Below are 16,356 nucleotides of genomic sequence, written 5' to 3'. Positions count from 1 at the left end.
AGTAAACTTTCTAGATATGGTGGGGAAGAGCCTGATGAAACTTGGAACCCATATTCTCATAATTTATAGAATCAGCGATATTCATTAAGGGGATCTAAATAAGTCTTCCTTCAACTCCCTAAATGCCCTCTCCCTTGTCTTTGTTTTAAAGGAACTAGTTATCTTTACTATTTAGTTATTTGTAGGTCTTTTGATTTTTCCACAATGTTTCAGATGTTTCCGTTTTTTCTCCTTTGATACTGGGGAATTTTCTGCCTCTCTTTCTTAGAGTGTCAGGACTATATTTCAGCAGTAGAAAATTTGCTATAGGAATTTTTATTTTATTTTTTTAGGAAGGTTAGCCCTGGGCTAACTACTGCCAGTCCTCCTCTTTTTTTTGCTGAGGAAGCCTGGCCCTGAGCTAACATCGTGCCCATCTTCCTCTACTTTATATGTGAGATGCCTACTACAGCATGGCTTGCCAAGCGGTGGTCCGCACCTGGGATCCAAACCGGCCAACCCTGGGCCACCAAGAAGTAGAACATGCACACTTAACCCCTTCGCCACTGGGCTGGCCCATCTATAGGAATTTTTAATGTTTAATGTATTATAAAACGATATAAGTATATTTAATTTATATTTAGGATAATATTTAATTATATATATTTAAGTTGAAAATATATGTAAAATAGAAAAGCTTCCTTCCTTCATAGTAACGTTGTGTAATCTTGTGCTATCATCAACAGCATGAAGTATATAAATGTTTTGAGCATGCTAACCATGTCATTGGTAAAGCCACTGAAAAATCTTACTTAGTAGTCTGCTTATAACCAGCCATGAAGTGGTATATTTTGAAGTACCTGGTAGTTATTTTCAGGATCTTTACCTCAAAAAATTAAGAAACTATAGAAATTATATATATACTTTCCATAAATTAATAGATAAATGCTAGATTTATCTTCTGTGGACGTAGCCTTTTAAACTTAACTATATTTCTCTTCAGTGTGACCTCTTGTAATGAGCTCCATGTATTTATGAAAAGTAGATGTCCTTCTATTTATTTTGCAAATGCCAAGACTAAGCATTGCAGAATACTGTCTTAGATCTGAGGTTCACAAATGCTGGTCCTTGGACCTCTGACAGATGGGCTTCATCAGAATCTGTTGTCCTAAACAGAGTGTTTGAGAATTTAAAAAAGTCAGTCCAGTTATTCTACTATCTATCTTTATGATTTATACACACACAAATACACACATGCATATATATGTACTTATATGTAAAACTCTCTCCATTTTTTTAATATGTAAAATTCTGTCTTTACTTGCAAGTTACATCAGATCAAATAATCGTAATTATTTTCCGAATATCATATTAATGTAGTTTATTTCCTTGACCTTGGTCAGAATGAACTAAACCATTCCAAATAGAACATTTATCTTATGCTTAGTTTGTCGGACTTTTTGGATGAGTTTTACAACATATTGTCTGTTCACCTAAAAATTGAAAAGTACTGCTCCACTCTACCCAGAGGGGCCTAGCTCAAAAAGTGTCCTTAGATATCCATTCTGTGGCCTTGCTTTATAAGTGAGGCTCCCCTGCAATAAAATGTCTTTGATCATTTAAATTACTGAATCTCAAGATTGACCTACTTCAAATTAAGCTCTATTCTAGTGAAATAATTTGCTAATTGCGTTTTTCAGAGAGAATTTGTATTTAGATTTATTTCCAGTGATGATGACTGTAAAAAAAATCAGCAAAGATCTCAATGCTCAGATGATTTCCTCATTTTGTTTTCACCTGACAATTACTTGAGTAGTAGTGTGTTTGCCTAATACTAATTAAGGTTTTTCTTTAATAACAGATTTATACCTAAAACTGGAAGATGTGACCCATAAATTTAGTAAGCCCTGTATAATGGATGTAAAGATAGGGCGAAAAAGTTATGATCCTTTTGCCTCTTCTGAGAAGATTCAGCAACAGGTCAGCAAGTACCCGTTAATGGAAGAGATTGGGTTCTTGGTGCTTGGCATGAGGGTAAGAGTGATTATTAATATAATGCACACATTTCTCTTTACATGTTTTTCCTTTGAAAAATTACAGATGTCATTATACTACTAATATATCAAAAGATAATATATTTGGAATTGATTTGTCCCTCACTCCCCAATGTGAGCAGAGATTTTTAGCTCTTTTGTTCACTGATAACATGGTCAGTGTCTGGAATGATTCTGACATATAATATGTGATTATTAAATAGATGAATGAATGTTTTAAACAAGCTTATGTTTAGGTACAAAATTTATGATAAGTAAATGTGATATTTATGATTTTTGCATGAAAAAAGTGTTGTTTATATATTCAGTAATTTTTATATATTTTAAAATAGAAAAAGGAAATTAAAAATTAGGTCACTGTTTCAGATTGTGCTTTAAAACAGTTATTTTATTTGCTCATGCTTCTGTGGTTTGGCAATTTGAGCTGGGCTCAGGTGGACAATTCTGCTAGTCTCCCCTAGGGTCCCTCCTGTGACTGCACTCATCTGATGGGTCTACTGGGGGTAGATGGTGTAAAATGACCTCACTCTCATGTCTGCTTAACTATATAAGCATAATGGGTAGTTTTGAAATTCATGTAAGATGGTATATGAGTCTTTTGAGTTTTAAGCAGGAGAGTTAATAGGAAGCGTTATAGATGAACTGTTAATGTGATGGTTATAACAGCACAGTTGAATTTGGTATTCTGATTGTAAATAAACTAAAGAAATTGTTGATACAAGTATTTCATTTTAGAAACTGTAATTAAATGTGGGTATATAGTAAAGAGAAAAAAGGGTAATGGAGTAATGTTAAAACAAACAAGGAATAAACATTCCACAGGAATCTGAGTGGGCAACTATTTAAACTTTCACTGTTTTCAAATCTCTCACCTTTCCACTTTACTTCTCACTTTTAGCAGATGACTTTGCCTTCTGCTTCAGAAAAAATGAAAGCCATCAGACAGGATTTCCTTTAATTTCCTGCTTACAGATGTACATGCCTAACCTGCAAGTGCTTTCATTCCCTCTCTACTCTTTCCTGTCACACTGAAGAATTTTCTATCCTCCTGTCTAAGGACAGCCCTTCTCTCTGTTCTCTGGATCTCATTCCCTCCCACCTTTTCAGAAACCTCTAACACAATTGATTCTCTCTTGTCTTTCTCATATCTTCAACTTCTGTCTCTCTCTACTCTTTTCTTTTTGCTTTAAATATGTTCAAATCACTCTCAATTTTTTAAAAAACAAAACATCAGAACCTACCTTTACCCTGCCCTGTTCTCCAGCGGTGGATTTAATTTGCCTCTCCTTCACAACCAAATTAGTTATTTCCATTTCGCTACTTTCCACTTAGTATTCTTCAGTCCAATCCAATATGGCTTCTGCTCCATCATGCCACCAGATTGGCTTCTCACTAAGATGTCCCTAATGATATCTCCATGTTACTAAATTCAAATGGTATTTTTCATTACTTACCTTATGTCACTTAGAAAAGCAGCCTTCAAGGCTGACTTGGTCCTCCTTGAAACATTCCTCTTTGTGTCCATGGCACTGCACTCTCGCCTGGTTTTTTCCAAAGGCCACTGTGCAGGTTTCTTTGCCAGTTCATTTCTCTCTGTTTATTCTTTAAATGTTGAGATATTCTGCTCAGTTCCATTTTACTGCCTCCCTCTCTTTTCTTTCTATTTCTTCCTAAGCAGTGTCCTTTGTTTTCAGTGGTTCAGTTTCACTTACATTGATAACTCCCAAATGTATATCTTCAGCCTCTGCTTTTTCTTTGATCTCCTGATCTGTATAGCTAACAGCCTACTAGACATTTTACTTAGATAACTTAAAGACATTTAGGATTAATACATAAAAAACTGACACACACATCCCTCTTGGAAACTAACAAACATAACATAGCAACAAATTTCTGTTATTCCCTATCTCAATAAATTAGAAATCACCATTACATTCAGTTTTGTAAACTAGAAACCTTACAGTCACCATCACCTCTCAGAGCTATCCATCAATCCTATCAATCTTAATTCCCAAATATCTGTTGAGTCCCATTATCACCATTATCCCTCTCCAGACTCTAGTATCTTAACTGATCTTCCTCTTTTTGCTTGAGGAGGATTGCCGCTGAGCTGACATCTGTGCCAGTCTCCCTCTCTTTTCCATGTGGGATGCTGCCTCAGCGTGGCCTCATGAGCAGTGTGCAAGTCCACGTTCAGGATCTGAACCCATGAACCCCAGGCCGCCAACACAGAGCACCTGAACTTAAACTACTACACCACAGGGCTGGCCCCTGAAGTTAATTTTTTGGTGTGGTTTGAGGAAGGGGTCAAGCTTCGTTCTTCTGCGTATGGATGTCCAGTTGTCCCAGCACGAGTTGTTGAAAAGACTATTCTTTCCCTCACTGAACGGTCTTGACACCCTTGTTAAAAGTAAATTGACCATAAATGTGTGTTTATTTCTAGACTCTCAGTTCTATTCTTTTGATCCAGATTGTCTATTTCTATGCCAGTACCACACTGTTGTCTTTTTTTTTAAATTTCAACTCTATTGAGGTATAATTAACATATAAAGTTGTAAGATATTTAAAGTTTTAAAGTGTACATTGTGGTGATTTGATATATGTATACATTCCCCCCATCTGGTTAATTAATGCATCCATCACCTAACATCTATCTTTTTTGTGTATGTGTGAGAACATTTAAGTTCTATTCTCTTAGCACATTTCAATTATACAATACAGTGCTATCAACTGTAGTCACTATGTTTTACATTAGATCCTCAGACTTTAGTCATCTTATAGCTGAAAGTTTGTACCCTTTTACCAGCTTCTCCCTATTTCCCCCATCCTCTAGTGCTTGGCAACCACTTTTCTGCTTTCTGTTTCTATGAGTTTGACTTTTCTTTTAGATTCCACGTATAAGTGATGTCAAACAATTTTTGTCTTTCTCTGTCTGGCTTATTTCACTTAGCGTAATGCAGTTAAGGTCCATCCATGTTGTTACAAATGGCAAGATTTCCTTCACTTGAGAATAATATTCCATTGTATTTTTATTTTTTATTAATTTTTTTCCTTCCCAAAGCCCCCCAGCACACAGTTGCACATTCTTGGTTGCGGGTCCTTCTAGTTGTGGCATGAGAGATGCCACCTCAGCATGGCCTGATGAGCAGTGACATGTCTGCGCCTAGGATCTGAACCGGTGAAACCCTGGGCCTCAGCAGCGGAGTGCGTAAACTTAACCACTCAGCCACAGGGCCAGCCCCTCCATTATATTTTTATACCGTATCTTTATCCATTCATTCATTCATGGATACTTTAGGTTGTTTCCGTATCTTGGCTACTGTGAATAATGCTGCAGTGAACATGGCATGGAGATATTTCTTTGATAGCCTATTTTCATTTCCTTGGATGTATACGCAGAAATAGAATTGCTGGATCATATGGTATTTCTATTTTTAATTTTTTTGAGGAGCCTCCATAATGTTTTCCGTGGTGGCTGCACCAATTTACATTTCTACCACTGGTGCCGAGGAGTTCCCTTTTCTCCATATTCTCACCAACACATGCTTATTATCTCTTGTCTTTTTGATGATAGCCATTTTCATAGCTGTGACTGCTATCTCATCGTGGTTTTGATTTGCATTTCCCTGATGATTAGTGATGTTGAGTACTTTTTGATGTTCTGTTGGCCATTTAGATGCCTTCTTTGGAAAAATGTATATTCAGTTCCTCTGCCCATGTTTAAATCAAATTGGTTTTTTTTCCTATTATATGAGTACTTTTATATTTTGGATATTAACCAGTTATCAGATATGTGATTTGCACGTATTTTCTCAGAACCGCACTAACTTGATTAACTGTAGCTTTGGAGTAAGTTTTGAAATCAGGAATTGTGAGACCTCCAACTTTGTTTTTCGTTTTTGAGATTGTTTTGACTATTCTGAGTCCCTTAAATTTCCGCGTGAATTTTAAGATCAACTTGTCAGTTTTGGCAAAGAAATGCCAGCTAGGATTTTGGTATGGATTATGTTGGATCTGTAGGCCAATTTGGGTTCCCCTCTTTTTGTTCTCATATCTTCCTTTATATAGTATTTGACAGTTTATAATTACATATTGTTTACTTATCTGAGAAAAGGCATGATTGAAGTGTGAAATAAAATGATAATGTGAATATAGATTTAATTATACAATTCTGGAATATTCAGATTGGGAGATAAATCTTGAATTTTCACAGGAGTAATGTTAGGATTAATTTTTTCAAATGATTTATTTCTTTAGTAGGTGATAAATTCATTGAATTTTTTAATCACAGTGGGTTTATAGACTAATAATAAAGATAGACTTGGATAATTTTAGAATTGAAGTTCCAAATTTTAAAAGTTTCCCCCCAGGACAGTCATGCCTTTAAATAAAAAAACCTTGGATATCACTGAGTAGACGGAGGTTCACCAAATACATGTTTTTAAATAGTTTTCTGTTATGTTTAACCAGTAGTGAAAGAAATTTCGTGGGCAGAATAACTTGCTGATTTTCTGTGCTGATTTGGGAATTCTTTATTTTTAAATGATTTTCAGCAATTATACTCTTATTTCCTTGATCCCAACATGGGGTAGATGATAAGACACCATTGATAGAATAAGAAGATTTGTTAAGATATGTATTTTAAAAGAGATAGAAACATAATAGGGCCTATAAGAGAAAGGAAGTCAAGAGAGGAGGGGTATAGAGTGACTTTGGAAAAGGTGGTATTTTGAACTGGTAGCAAGGGAAAATAATAGCTAGAAAACCAAGAAGAAGCAGAGCATATTGTGAACTGTTAGGAGTTTATGCAAGGTGACTAGAGCATACCATATATGGTTAGGTGGAGTGTATATTGTCTTAAAGGATCATACTTGAGAGAAGTTAGTATATCAGCAACTTGCTTTGAGACTTACTGGTTTTTTGAAATAGGGTCCTTAAGAGTTAACTATTGTGTACATGGTTAATTTTCCAATTTTTGTATTGACTCTGAAGACATGTTCTATGTAATTATAGGGATTTATTATTGAAATAAAATCTGTAGAAATTCACCTGAAATTAAAACATGTAATTAAGACTTTAGAATGATTTAATTTTTAGATGTTTCTGTATGTTTTTTGTGACAACTTAAATTTTTGACAAAGAAATACCCTTTGGAGAGAAATAACCTTTCTTAACCACTGATTCCTGATTACTTGATACTTCTCTTTTGATCTTGATTGATCACGTTATCTAAAAATCAGAATCACTCTGTATATCTTTTTTCTTTATAATACTGAGTCACTGTCTTCAAATCTCTCCTTCCCATGAATTGATTTAATATGAAATGTATTTCACTAAAGATATTTCATTTTGTTTGCACCTGACATAAGTTCCTATAAAATAATCAACTTATATAGTGAAATATGATCCAGTAAGTGCTGGAGCTTACTTTTGCTTGTCATTCTGTCCTACTCGTGTCTCCCAGCTTTCCTTTCCATTAAAAAAAAATTAGGTACCTTTTTTGCTACATATTTACATATTTTCAAGATGGGAGTATAAATTTTGATTTAGAAATATGTTTGCTGGGCTGGCCCCGTGGCCGAGTGGTTAAGTTCGCGCGCTCCGCTGCAGGCGGCCCAGTGTTTCGACGGTTCGAATCCTGGGCGCGGACATGGCACTGCTCGTCAGACCACGCTGAGGCAGCGTCCCACATGCCACAACTAGAGGAACCCACAACGAAGAATACACAACTATGTACCGGGGGGCTTTGGGGAGAAAAAGGAAAAAATAAAGTCTTTAAAAAAAAAAAATGCATTTAAAAAAAAAAAAAAAAGAAAAGAAATATGTTTGCTACTGACCAAGGCTGGGAAGTAGGTAGAGACTGGACAAATTCTCAGATCTCTTACCATTCTAGCTTTAACTAGTAACGTAAAAATAAATAGAGGGAGAGGGAATATCAACAAATATCAATAATATCAGTAAACTGAAACTATTTAGCTTTAGTCTATATGTGAAATTTAGATTCTCATATGTGAAATTTAATTTAGCTCAGATAATATACCCCTGAATAGTAGAATGGTGACTCTTTTTATTTTGAGAATCCTCTTTTTTTTGGTGCATGTCCTGGTTTGTAGTTTATATGACTATGATTTGAAAATTTTCTGTTTTTTTGTTTTTATTCAGATTTGTAATTTATTCAGATTATTATTTTTCTCAATTTCATCCTTTTTATTGTGACATAATTGACATATTGTGTAAGTGTAAAGTGTACAACAGGTTGACTTAATACATTTGCATATTGCAATATGATTACCACCATAGCACTAAGTAACACCTATATCACATTGAGAATCCTCCTTTAAACATATTTATGTGTATAGAGAACATAAGTTGTTTCTGTTTTTGTTTTATAAACATTTTGGATGTGCTTAAGTGTTCCTACAAGAACATTTTTTCCTGTAATCAAATATAATTTTTGGTGTTTATAAAGTGCTTTCTTCCATTCATAGTAACAATTTTTAAAGATAAATTGTCTCTCTTTAATGGGCTGTATGTGTATATAAGAACATGGTTGTATTTGAACTTTTCCAATGACTTGAAGCATTTGAGATAGATGATAATTAGCTGTGCGAAACTGGAAGTTACAAAATATCAATTTGTTAAGTTAATATATTCTTAATGCTTCTTAAAAATGTATTTAACTAAAATTTGAGAAGTTACAAAGTTGTATGGTTCAAACTCCAAAAAATATAAAAATATGCAGAGTGAGAAGTCGCCCTCCACAGAGAATACCGTATTCTATTTTTTTCTCCAGCGTATCCTTCCAGAGGTATGTTACACATTTAAAAACAAGTACTACAGGGGGTGGCCCAGTGGTGTAGTGCTTAAGTTCGCATGCTCCACTTTGGTGGCCCGGGGTTCGTGGATTCAGGTTCTGGGCACAGACCTACACAGCACTCATCAAGCCATGGTGTAGCATCATCCCACATACAAAAATAGAAGAAGGTTGGCACAGATGTTAGCTCAGCAACAGTCTTCCTCACCAAAAACAGAAAAACAGGTACTGCTGATATGTGTTCTATTATCACAAATCCTGCTTTGAACACTGTTGCATATCTTCCTTTTTTGTCCATTTAACATATCATGCCATAATTTGAACAGTTCTCTTTGATGGATTCTTTGATTGTTTCCAATCTTTTGCTATTACAGGTGAGTAACCAGAGACCTACCTCATTCCACCAGTAAGCTAGCATATTTATGGGATAAGTTTCTAGGGGGGAATTGCTCGGCTTATGTGCATTTATAATTTTGGTAGATATGAGCATCTGCCGGATACAGAGCAGTAGTTTTGAACCAGGGGCACTTTTGCTGCCCAGCGGGACATTTGGCAATGTCTGGAGACATTTTTGGTTGTCACAGTTTTGGGGAGGGCTGTGGTCCTGGTATGTTTGAGAGCTGTTTGATTTTTGTGAACTCTTCAGGTCCTTTGTTTATTTTCCCATAAGAGTATATATGTCCTTTGTTTGTCATAAATTTCCAATACTGTTTGTCTATTTGTGTTTTGATTTCTCCATGGTAAAAACACTGTGAACATTTTTTAAATATTTTATGTGGTGGAAATTGCTGAGTTTTGGTTGGAAATACCTTCCTAGTTATCAGTTATTCAAAGATTCTTTCATGTTGATGGGGGGAGGGCACTTGTATCATTTCCTTTTGTGCATTTTGATCTTTGATGTATTTGGAATTGATCCTTGCATAAAGTGTAAATACAGCTTTTTTTTTTCCCAGATCACTACTTAATCATACTAACACCATTTAATAAATAATTAATCTTTTTCTGCTGATTTAAAATATCATAACATACAAACTTGTCATATGTATTTAAAATATATTTTAACAGAATCAGTATCTCAGAGAGATACTGTTTATTGCAGCATTATTCACAGTAGCCACGATATGGAAACAACCTAAGTGTCTGTCCACAGATGAATAGATAAAGAAGATGTGGTATATATACACAATGAAATATTAGCCATGAGAAAGAAAGAAATCCTGCCATTTGTGACAGCATGGATAAACCCGTAGGGCATTTTACTAAATGCAATAAGCCACGCAAAGAAAGACAAATACTGTATGGTATCACTTCTATGTGGAATCAAAAAAGAAGCCAATGTCATAGAAACAGAGAATAGAATGGTCGTTTTCAGGGGCTTGGGGAGGGAGAAATGGAAAGATGTAGGTGAAGGGGTACAAACTTTCAGTTATAAGATGAAGAAGTTCTGAGGATCTATTGTACAGCGTGGTGACTATATTTAATAATTATGGTATTGTAAACTTGAAATTGACTGAGAGTAGATTCTAAGCATTCTTCCCACACACACAGAAGAAACGAGTTAATTATGTGACGAGATGGGAGTTAATTATCTTGATCTTGGTAATGATTTCACAATGTCTGTGTATACTAAATAATCACATTGTACACTTTAAATATGTACAGTTATGTTTGTTATTTATTCCTCAATTAAGTTGGAAAAAAATAAGTTTGTTTTAATGTCTCGTAAGATGGCAAAGTTAGTCCCTCGTTGCTAACGTTATTTCGATTTTTTCTGGCTATTCTTATTTTTCTGTATGAACTTCAGAATTAGCTTATATGGTTAAAAATTGTCAGTGTTTTATTATAATCCCATTTTAAGTAGAGATTAACTTAAGTAGAATTGATATCTTTTATGATGTTGAGGCTTCCTCTCTGAGAACATGGATGTGTGTTTGTGTGTATGTCTTAGGACTGTTTTAAAGATCATACATTTATTTAGTTTATTTCTATGTCTTATTTCTTTTTTGTTGCATTTGTAAATGGGATCTTCCATTACAATTTCTAACCAATTATTTGTATATATGAAAGCTGTTTTCTGTTTACTAATTTGTACTCAGTCACCATTTCGTTTTCATTGTTTGTATTAGTTTTTCATTTGATTTTACAGTATATAACTATTACCTACAAAGAGTAATATTTCTGTCTCCTCCTTTCCAAATTATTACATCTTTGATTTCTTTCTCTTGTCTATTTGCATTTGTTAGAAACTCCAGAACAATATTAGATAGTAATGATGATGGAAGACATTGTAAGAGAATACTTTTTGTGGAAGTTTCTTGTGTTTTACGACAGATACTTCCTTATTTCCACTTTAAACTTGAAACTAATTTTTGTTGGATTGAGATAGATAATTTTCATATTGGGAATATTCATTTCCCTTTTAAAGAATTTTCATCACTAGTGGATATAAATTTCTTAAATGAGTTTTTGGCATCTGTTGATGTGACGATGTGATTTTCTTCTTAGATCCATTAGAATGAAATATATGAATAGATCTTCCCATCTTTTACCATCCTTGCATTGCTAGGGTAAACTCCACATGGTCAAGGAATATTAGTTTTTAATATTCAGTGCTTTTTCTGACAGGTTTATCATGTTCATTCTGATACCTATGAAACACAAAACCAGCACTATGGAAGAAGCTTAACAAAAGAAACTCTAAAGGATGGTAAGGATTGAAAAACCATATTTCAATGCCTGTATTACTGCATGGTTGTCACAATAATTCTCAAGTGATTTCAGTTTTAACTCTCTGTTGGTATAAATAAATAAATAAATAAATAAATAAACTTTACAAAAAATAATAAATAAATAAACTTTAAAAAAAATAAACCTTAGATGCACAGAATTAGATTAATCATAATCTTTGGTTCATGATACACCAAAACCATAGGTCCATGAATGGCCCTCTTTTACATTTTTATTCATTTTTTATTTATTAATATACTTTAAAAAAGTAATGGATATCTGTGAACCAACCATCTAGTTCAAGTACTGGAACTAGAGATTGTCTTTGAAATCATAGAATATAGATTATAGTATATTAAAACTGCTTGTTTTATAACACACTTTAAAATGTGTGTTATAGCATGTGATGTATTTTTATTGAAATTTCCTTCATATAGTTGAGCTATATAAGCTACATAATGAATAAACAAGTGGCTTTAAAAGTAGTTTAAATAAAGTCTGTTAACATATATGCTTCTAAAATATTTATGGCCATTACAAAAGAAATGATATCCTGGATTTCTGGAAATACTATTCTATTAGGAGTTTATTCTTAGCTCTACCTAAGATGAGGAAGAGCTTACGTATAGTGTAAGGAGTTTGAAGAATAATTTTTATTTTATGTATAGAAAACAAACATCCACAGTGTGATCTTAACAATTAGTTTCTGCCTTGGTATACTTAATCAATAGCAAGATAATAGTCCAATTGACTCTTGATTAATATTTTCCAGGCTAATCTGAATGTTTTTTAGCAGTTTCTATCCCAGAGTGGAGGAATAAGCTATTTAAAAACAAAAATCAAATTATGTATGCCCATAAATTCCCAATTATGATAAATTAGGCATAGGTAATTTTAAAAGAGGCCTAATAATCTGATATATTAAACATTTAAAAGTCAATTTTGAATAACATACTCAACCTGGAGTAGTGCTGATCCCCAAAGTGAGCATAACTTTTGTGAAAAGACTGATTTAATCAGTGCTATAGAAAACAAAAAACTTACTACAGGTACAGTTTGGTATGTTGGTAATGGGCTGTTGACACCATTAAAAATGGTTACGATTTAACTCTAGGTTTTAGATTAGTTCTTGAGTGTTATTCTAACAAACAAGTAATCTTACTATCAAATCTTTCACAATAGCAAATGAAACAAATGTTGGAATGATATTCTTTAAGAGAATATGTATAGAGAGAAATAAACCATCAGTCTACCTGTAGTAAATGTTTTTGTCCGAATACAGTCTTTCACTTTACCTAAGTGTCATTTAAATGTTTTCTAGTAAGGGCATCTTCACCAGAAATTAAGTTGAGGTCCAAGTTTCTGTGTCTGACTGGAATTCTTACCTGTTCAGTTAATTTCAAGGAGTGATGGGAAAAAGTTGAAGAATTATATCTAAGATGAGTTTACTTCCCAAGTGATAGCTATTTCACTATAATACTAATATTTTCCTTTTTATAGGAGTCTCCAAGTTTTTTCATAATGGATTCTGCTTAAGAAAAGATGCCATTGCTGCCAGCATTCAGAAGATTAAGAATATTCTGCAGTGGTTTGAAAGCCAGAAGCAGCTTAACTTTTATGCAAGTTCATTACTGTTTGTTTATGAAGGTTCATCTCAGCCATCTACTACAAAATCAAATGACAGAACTTTGGCAGAGAAGTTTTTGTCCAAAGGACAACTTGCAGACACGGACGTACTGGAGTACAATAATAACTTTCATGTGTTAAGTTCCACAGTGAATGGAAGAATAGAGTCGTCAGTAGGCAAAAGCTTGTCCAAGATGTATGCTCGTCACAGAAAAATGTATTCAAAAAAGCATCACAGTCAGACTTCATTGAAAGTTGAAAATGTAGAGCAAGACAATGGATGGAAAAGCATGTCCCAGGAACATTTAAATGGAAATGTGCTTTCCCAACTGGAAAAGGTTTTCTACCATCTTCCCACTGGTTGCCAAGAGATTGCAGAAGTAGAAGTACGAATGATAGATTTTGCTCATGTGTTCCCTAGTAATACAGTAGATGAGGGATATGTCTATGGGCTGAAGCATTTAATTACTGTATTGCAAAGTATTTTAGATAATTGAATCCTTTGCTGCAGTCTTTTTAAGAGGTGGGGCAATCATAATGAAGAGCAGCAGCAGTCAATATCTCTATACTTGTAATGCTATGTAAGAAATTTGTATTGTGAGTCTACATTTTATTTGTCTTTATACTTTTGGTAGAAGGGTTAACTTTTTTATAATCTTACTCAGGAAAACTAATTATTTGTTCATTAGAAAACTATGAAGAATAAAGAAACTTAGGAATGTTGAGCAGGGAATGTGTTGGTACATGGCTTATACATGTATTTGGCTCAAGCAACACACAAACCATTTTTCAGTCATTGAGTTCAATTTTCTGTAGCCAATTTATCAGGAAATCTCTGTCCACCCAACCTTGACAATGAGCCATATCTAAACTCATTACATTATTAGAACACTTTCAAAAATCTAGAAAGCACAGATTGAAATACTTAGTATTGCTATGTATGAAGTTATTAAAACTGGAGAAAATTCTACTTCAGAAATAAGTACTGTTTAGGTTTTATATTAAAAGTTAAGACCAGCATATCAAAGGTGCTTCTTAGTGAAATGATTTAGAATTTTCCATTTCAAAAGCAGATTTTCCCTTTAATTTTCCTTTATATTCATATTTCAAAATGTTACACTTCATGAAAAAGATAATTGAAATGGACAACAACAGCAACAACAAAAATCTTGAAATTAAGGGCACTAGTAATTACACTTACCAGGATGAGAAGAGAGAAGTAACTTGCAAGGAACAAGGTGTTTTGTTTTAAAATCTTTACTTTATGGGAAAATGTACTACCTTGTGAAAAGTTTTAGAAACCATATAGTACCTTTTCCTCTAACTGCAGCTTCAAAAAGGTGGGTGATTGAAGCATTATCTTATTTCTCCTTTAAATAAATATTGAGTTTTTTCTTCTAAAATCCGTATATTTAAATGTCCCCATTTAATTAAGCAGTAGTATAAATATATGTTGCTAAAAATAGTCTTTCTCAGAATTCTAATAAGCAGGAAAGAACAACATGCAATATTGTGAGTGTTACCAAAAGTGCTATGTGTAAATTAGTGCATCGTCTAGGGTTTGGTGCATATCTAAATCCATGCTTCTATTTCACCCAAAAGTTTTATATCATATTCAAGAGAGAAATTTTAATTTCCTGGAGAGGAGGGCAATGCTATTTTCCCTGGAAAAATTAGATTCTTAAGTATTATCTTTTACACATCCACTAGCTTTTTAAAAATAACTATTTGTTATTGAAAACACTTAAAACTTTGAAATTAAATTTGCAAATAGGTTAGATGTTTATGCTGTCATTACTTGCACTTTGATTCACTAATAACCCATTTAAGTAGTTAACAGTTTCGCCATATTCCTGGAAAATGTTTCAGAGTTGTGAATTGTTAAACTTTTTCCCCTAGAGTTACAAATTAAACGTTTAAATCCAAACATCTTTTTTTTTTGATGTGGAGGAAAGTATCACAATTTTATGTTTATTTCACCTTCTCAACCCTCTCTGAGCGCCGTTTGCAAATATCTGAGCACAAACAGAAGTACCACATATTCTGAATTCTATGCTTAGTAAATCTGTTAAACCTAAATAACTTTAAAATCCATATGCATTTTGTTATTGTTTAAAATTTTTTATTTAGAGTCATTGTAAGTATTTTCCATAAGGACTTCATATTTTTCTCTACTGCCTAATGGGTATTGCTGTTGCTTTTTTTTGTGGGGATGATTTCAATCATAATTAGTAGTCAGAAACTTTTTAGTTTTATACTTTTTGTCTCCTACAGTACAGACTTTTGTTGTTGTTGTTGTTATTTGGATAGTGGTTCAATAAATCTTAAGCTCGGATAATTAAACACTATTTTGAATCTGAACAAAAATGAGGCTTTTTTTGTATGGGATGATATCAATCAGCCTATGTACAATCAATTTAATAAGTTTAAGTATTATCAGATTTTTTTGCACATTTTAGCTCAATAAAGTCTGAATCAACTGTTCCAGATTTTCTTTATCCGTATTTGGAAATATAGTTTTGTAAAATCAGTGTCTTACTTTTTGATACAATAGATCATGTTTTGTTTTAATAAAACAAGAAGCGCTTTTATCTTTTGTTTTTCAGGGAAGGGATTAACATTTAATTCTGTTTGTTTACATTTTTTATCACTGTCATCCAATGCCCATCTTGTGTTACTTTACAAGTAAGCTTACATGTAACAGAATAAGCATCTGTTTATGTAATCTACATATGACTATTTTACTATCTATTCCAGTCATTTAACATTATGCTGAAATTTACCACTGTGGGGATGAATAATCACTATTCACCAAGCATAGTTAAACATTTAAATGTTTAAGAAATAAGAATAATAAGGATATAGTTTGGGTTAATAGGATTATCATAGTTTTTTCCCCCTAAGGAAATGTAAGTAATGATTTTAGTGTATTTCTTATGGAATACACTCATAAAAAGGACTATAAGCAATTGTGGATAGTGAATAATACATTTCTCTAATAAAAATTTAAATTGTGTAATAGTTTTATAATAAAGTATTTACATTAATTGATATTTTAATATGGATGGAAGTTGCATAGATTCAAATAAATTAAAAGTTGGCAAATACTAAATATTTTATCTAAATAGTTTTTCAAGAAACAATTGTGAAAATGTG

At 33.2% G+C, this 16,356-nt stretch overlaps 1 protein-coding gene across 2 annotated transcripts in view; it reads left to right on the top strand.

The window, feature by feature from the left end:
* Positions 1-14,603, top strand: part of IPMK (inositol polyphosphate multikinase) — a 37,786-nt gene extending 23,183 nt beyond the window's left edge. For both annotated transcript variants that reach the window (XM_014852972.3, XM_014852971.3), the window contains exons 4-6: positions 1,841-2,013; positions 11,473-11,554; positions 13,075-14,603. In XM_014852972.3, the coding sequence (XP_014708458.1) occupies positions 1,841-2,013; positions 11,473-11,554; positions 13,075-13,697 (878 nt within the window). In that variant the 3' untranslated portion in view covers positions 13,698-14,603. The remainder of the gene's footprint in view (positions 1-1,840; positions 2,014-11,472; positions 11,555-13,074) is intronic.
* The last annotated feature ends 1,753 nt before the right edge of the window (positions 14,604-16,356 follow it).

The sequence above is a fragment of the Equus asinus genome, chromosome 2, assembly GCF_041296235.1.
Source record: "Equus asinus isolate D_3611 breed Donkey chromosome 2, EquAss-T2T_v2, whole genome shotgun sequence".
NCBI classification, from domain to species: Eukaryota; Metazoa; Chordata; class Mammalia; order Perissodactyla; family Equidae; genus Equus; species Equus asinus.
Note: the sequence above shows the minus strand (reverse complement) of the source record. Positions and strands in the feature narration are given on the sequence as shown.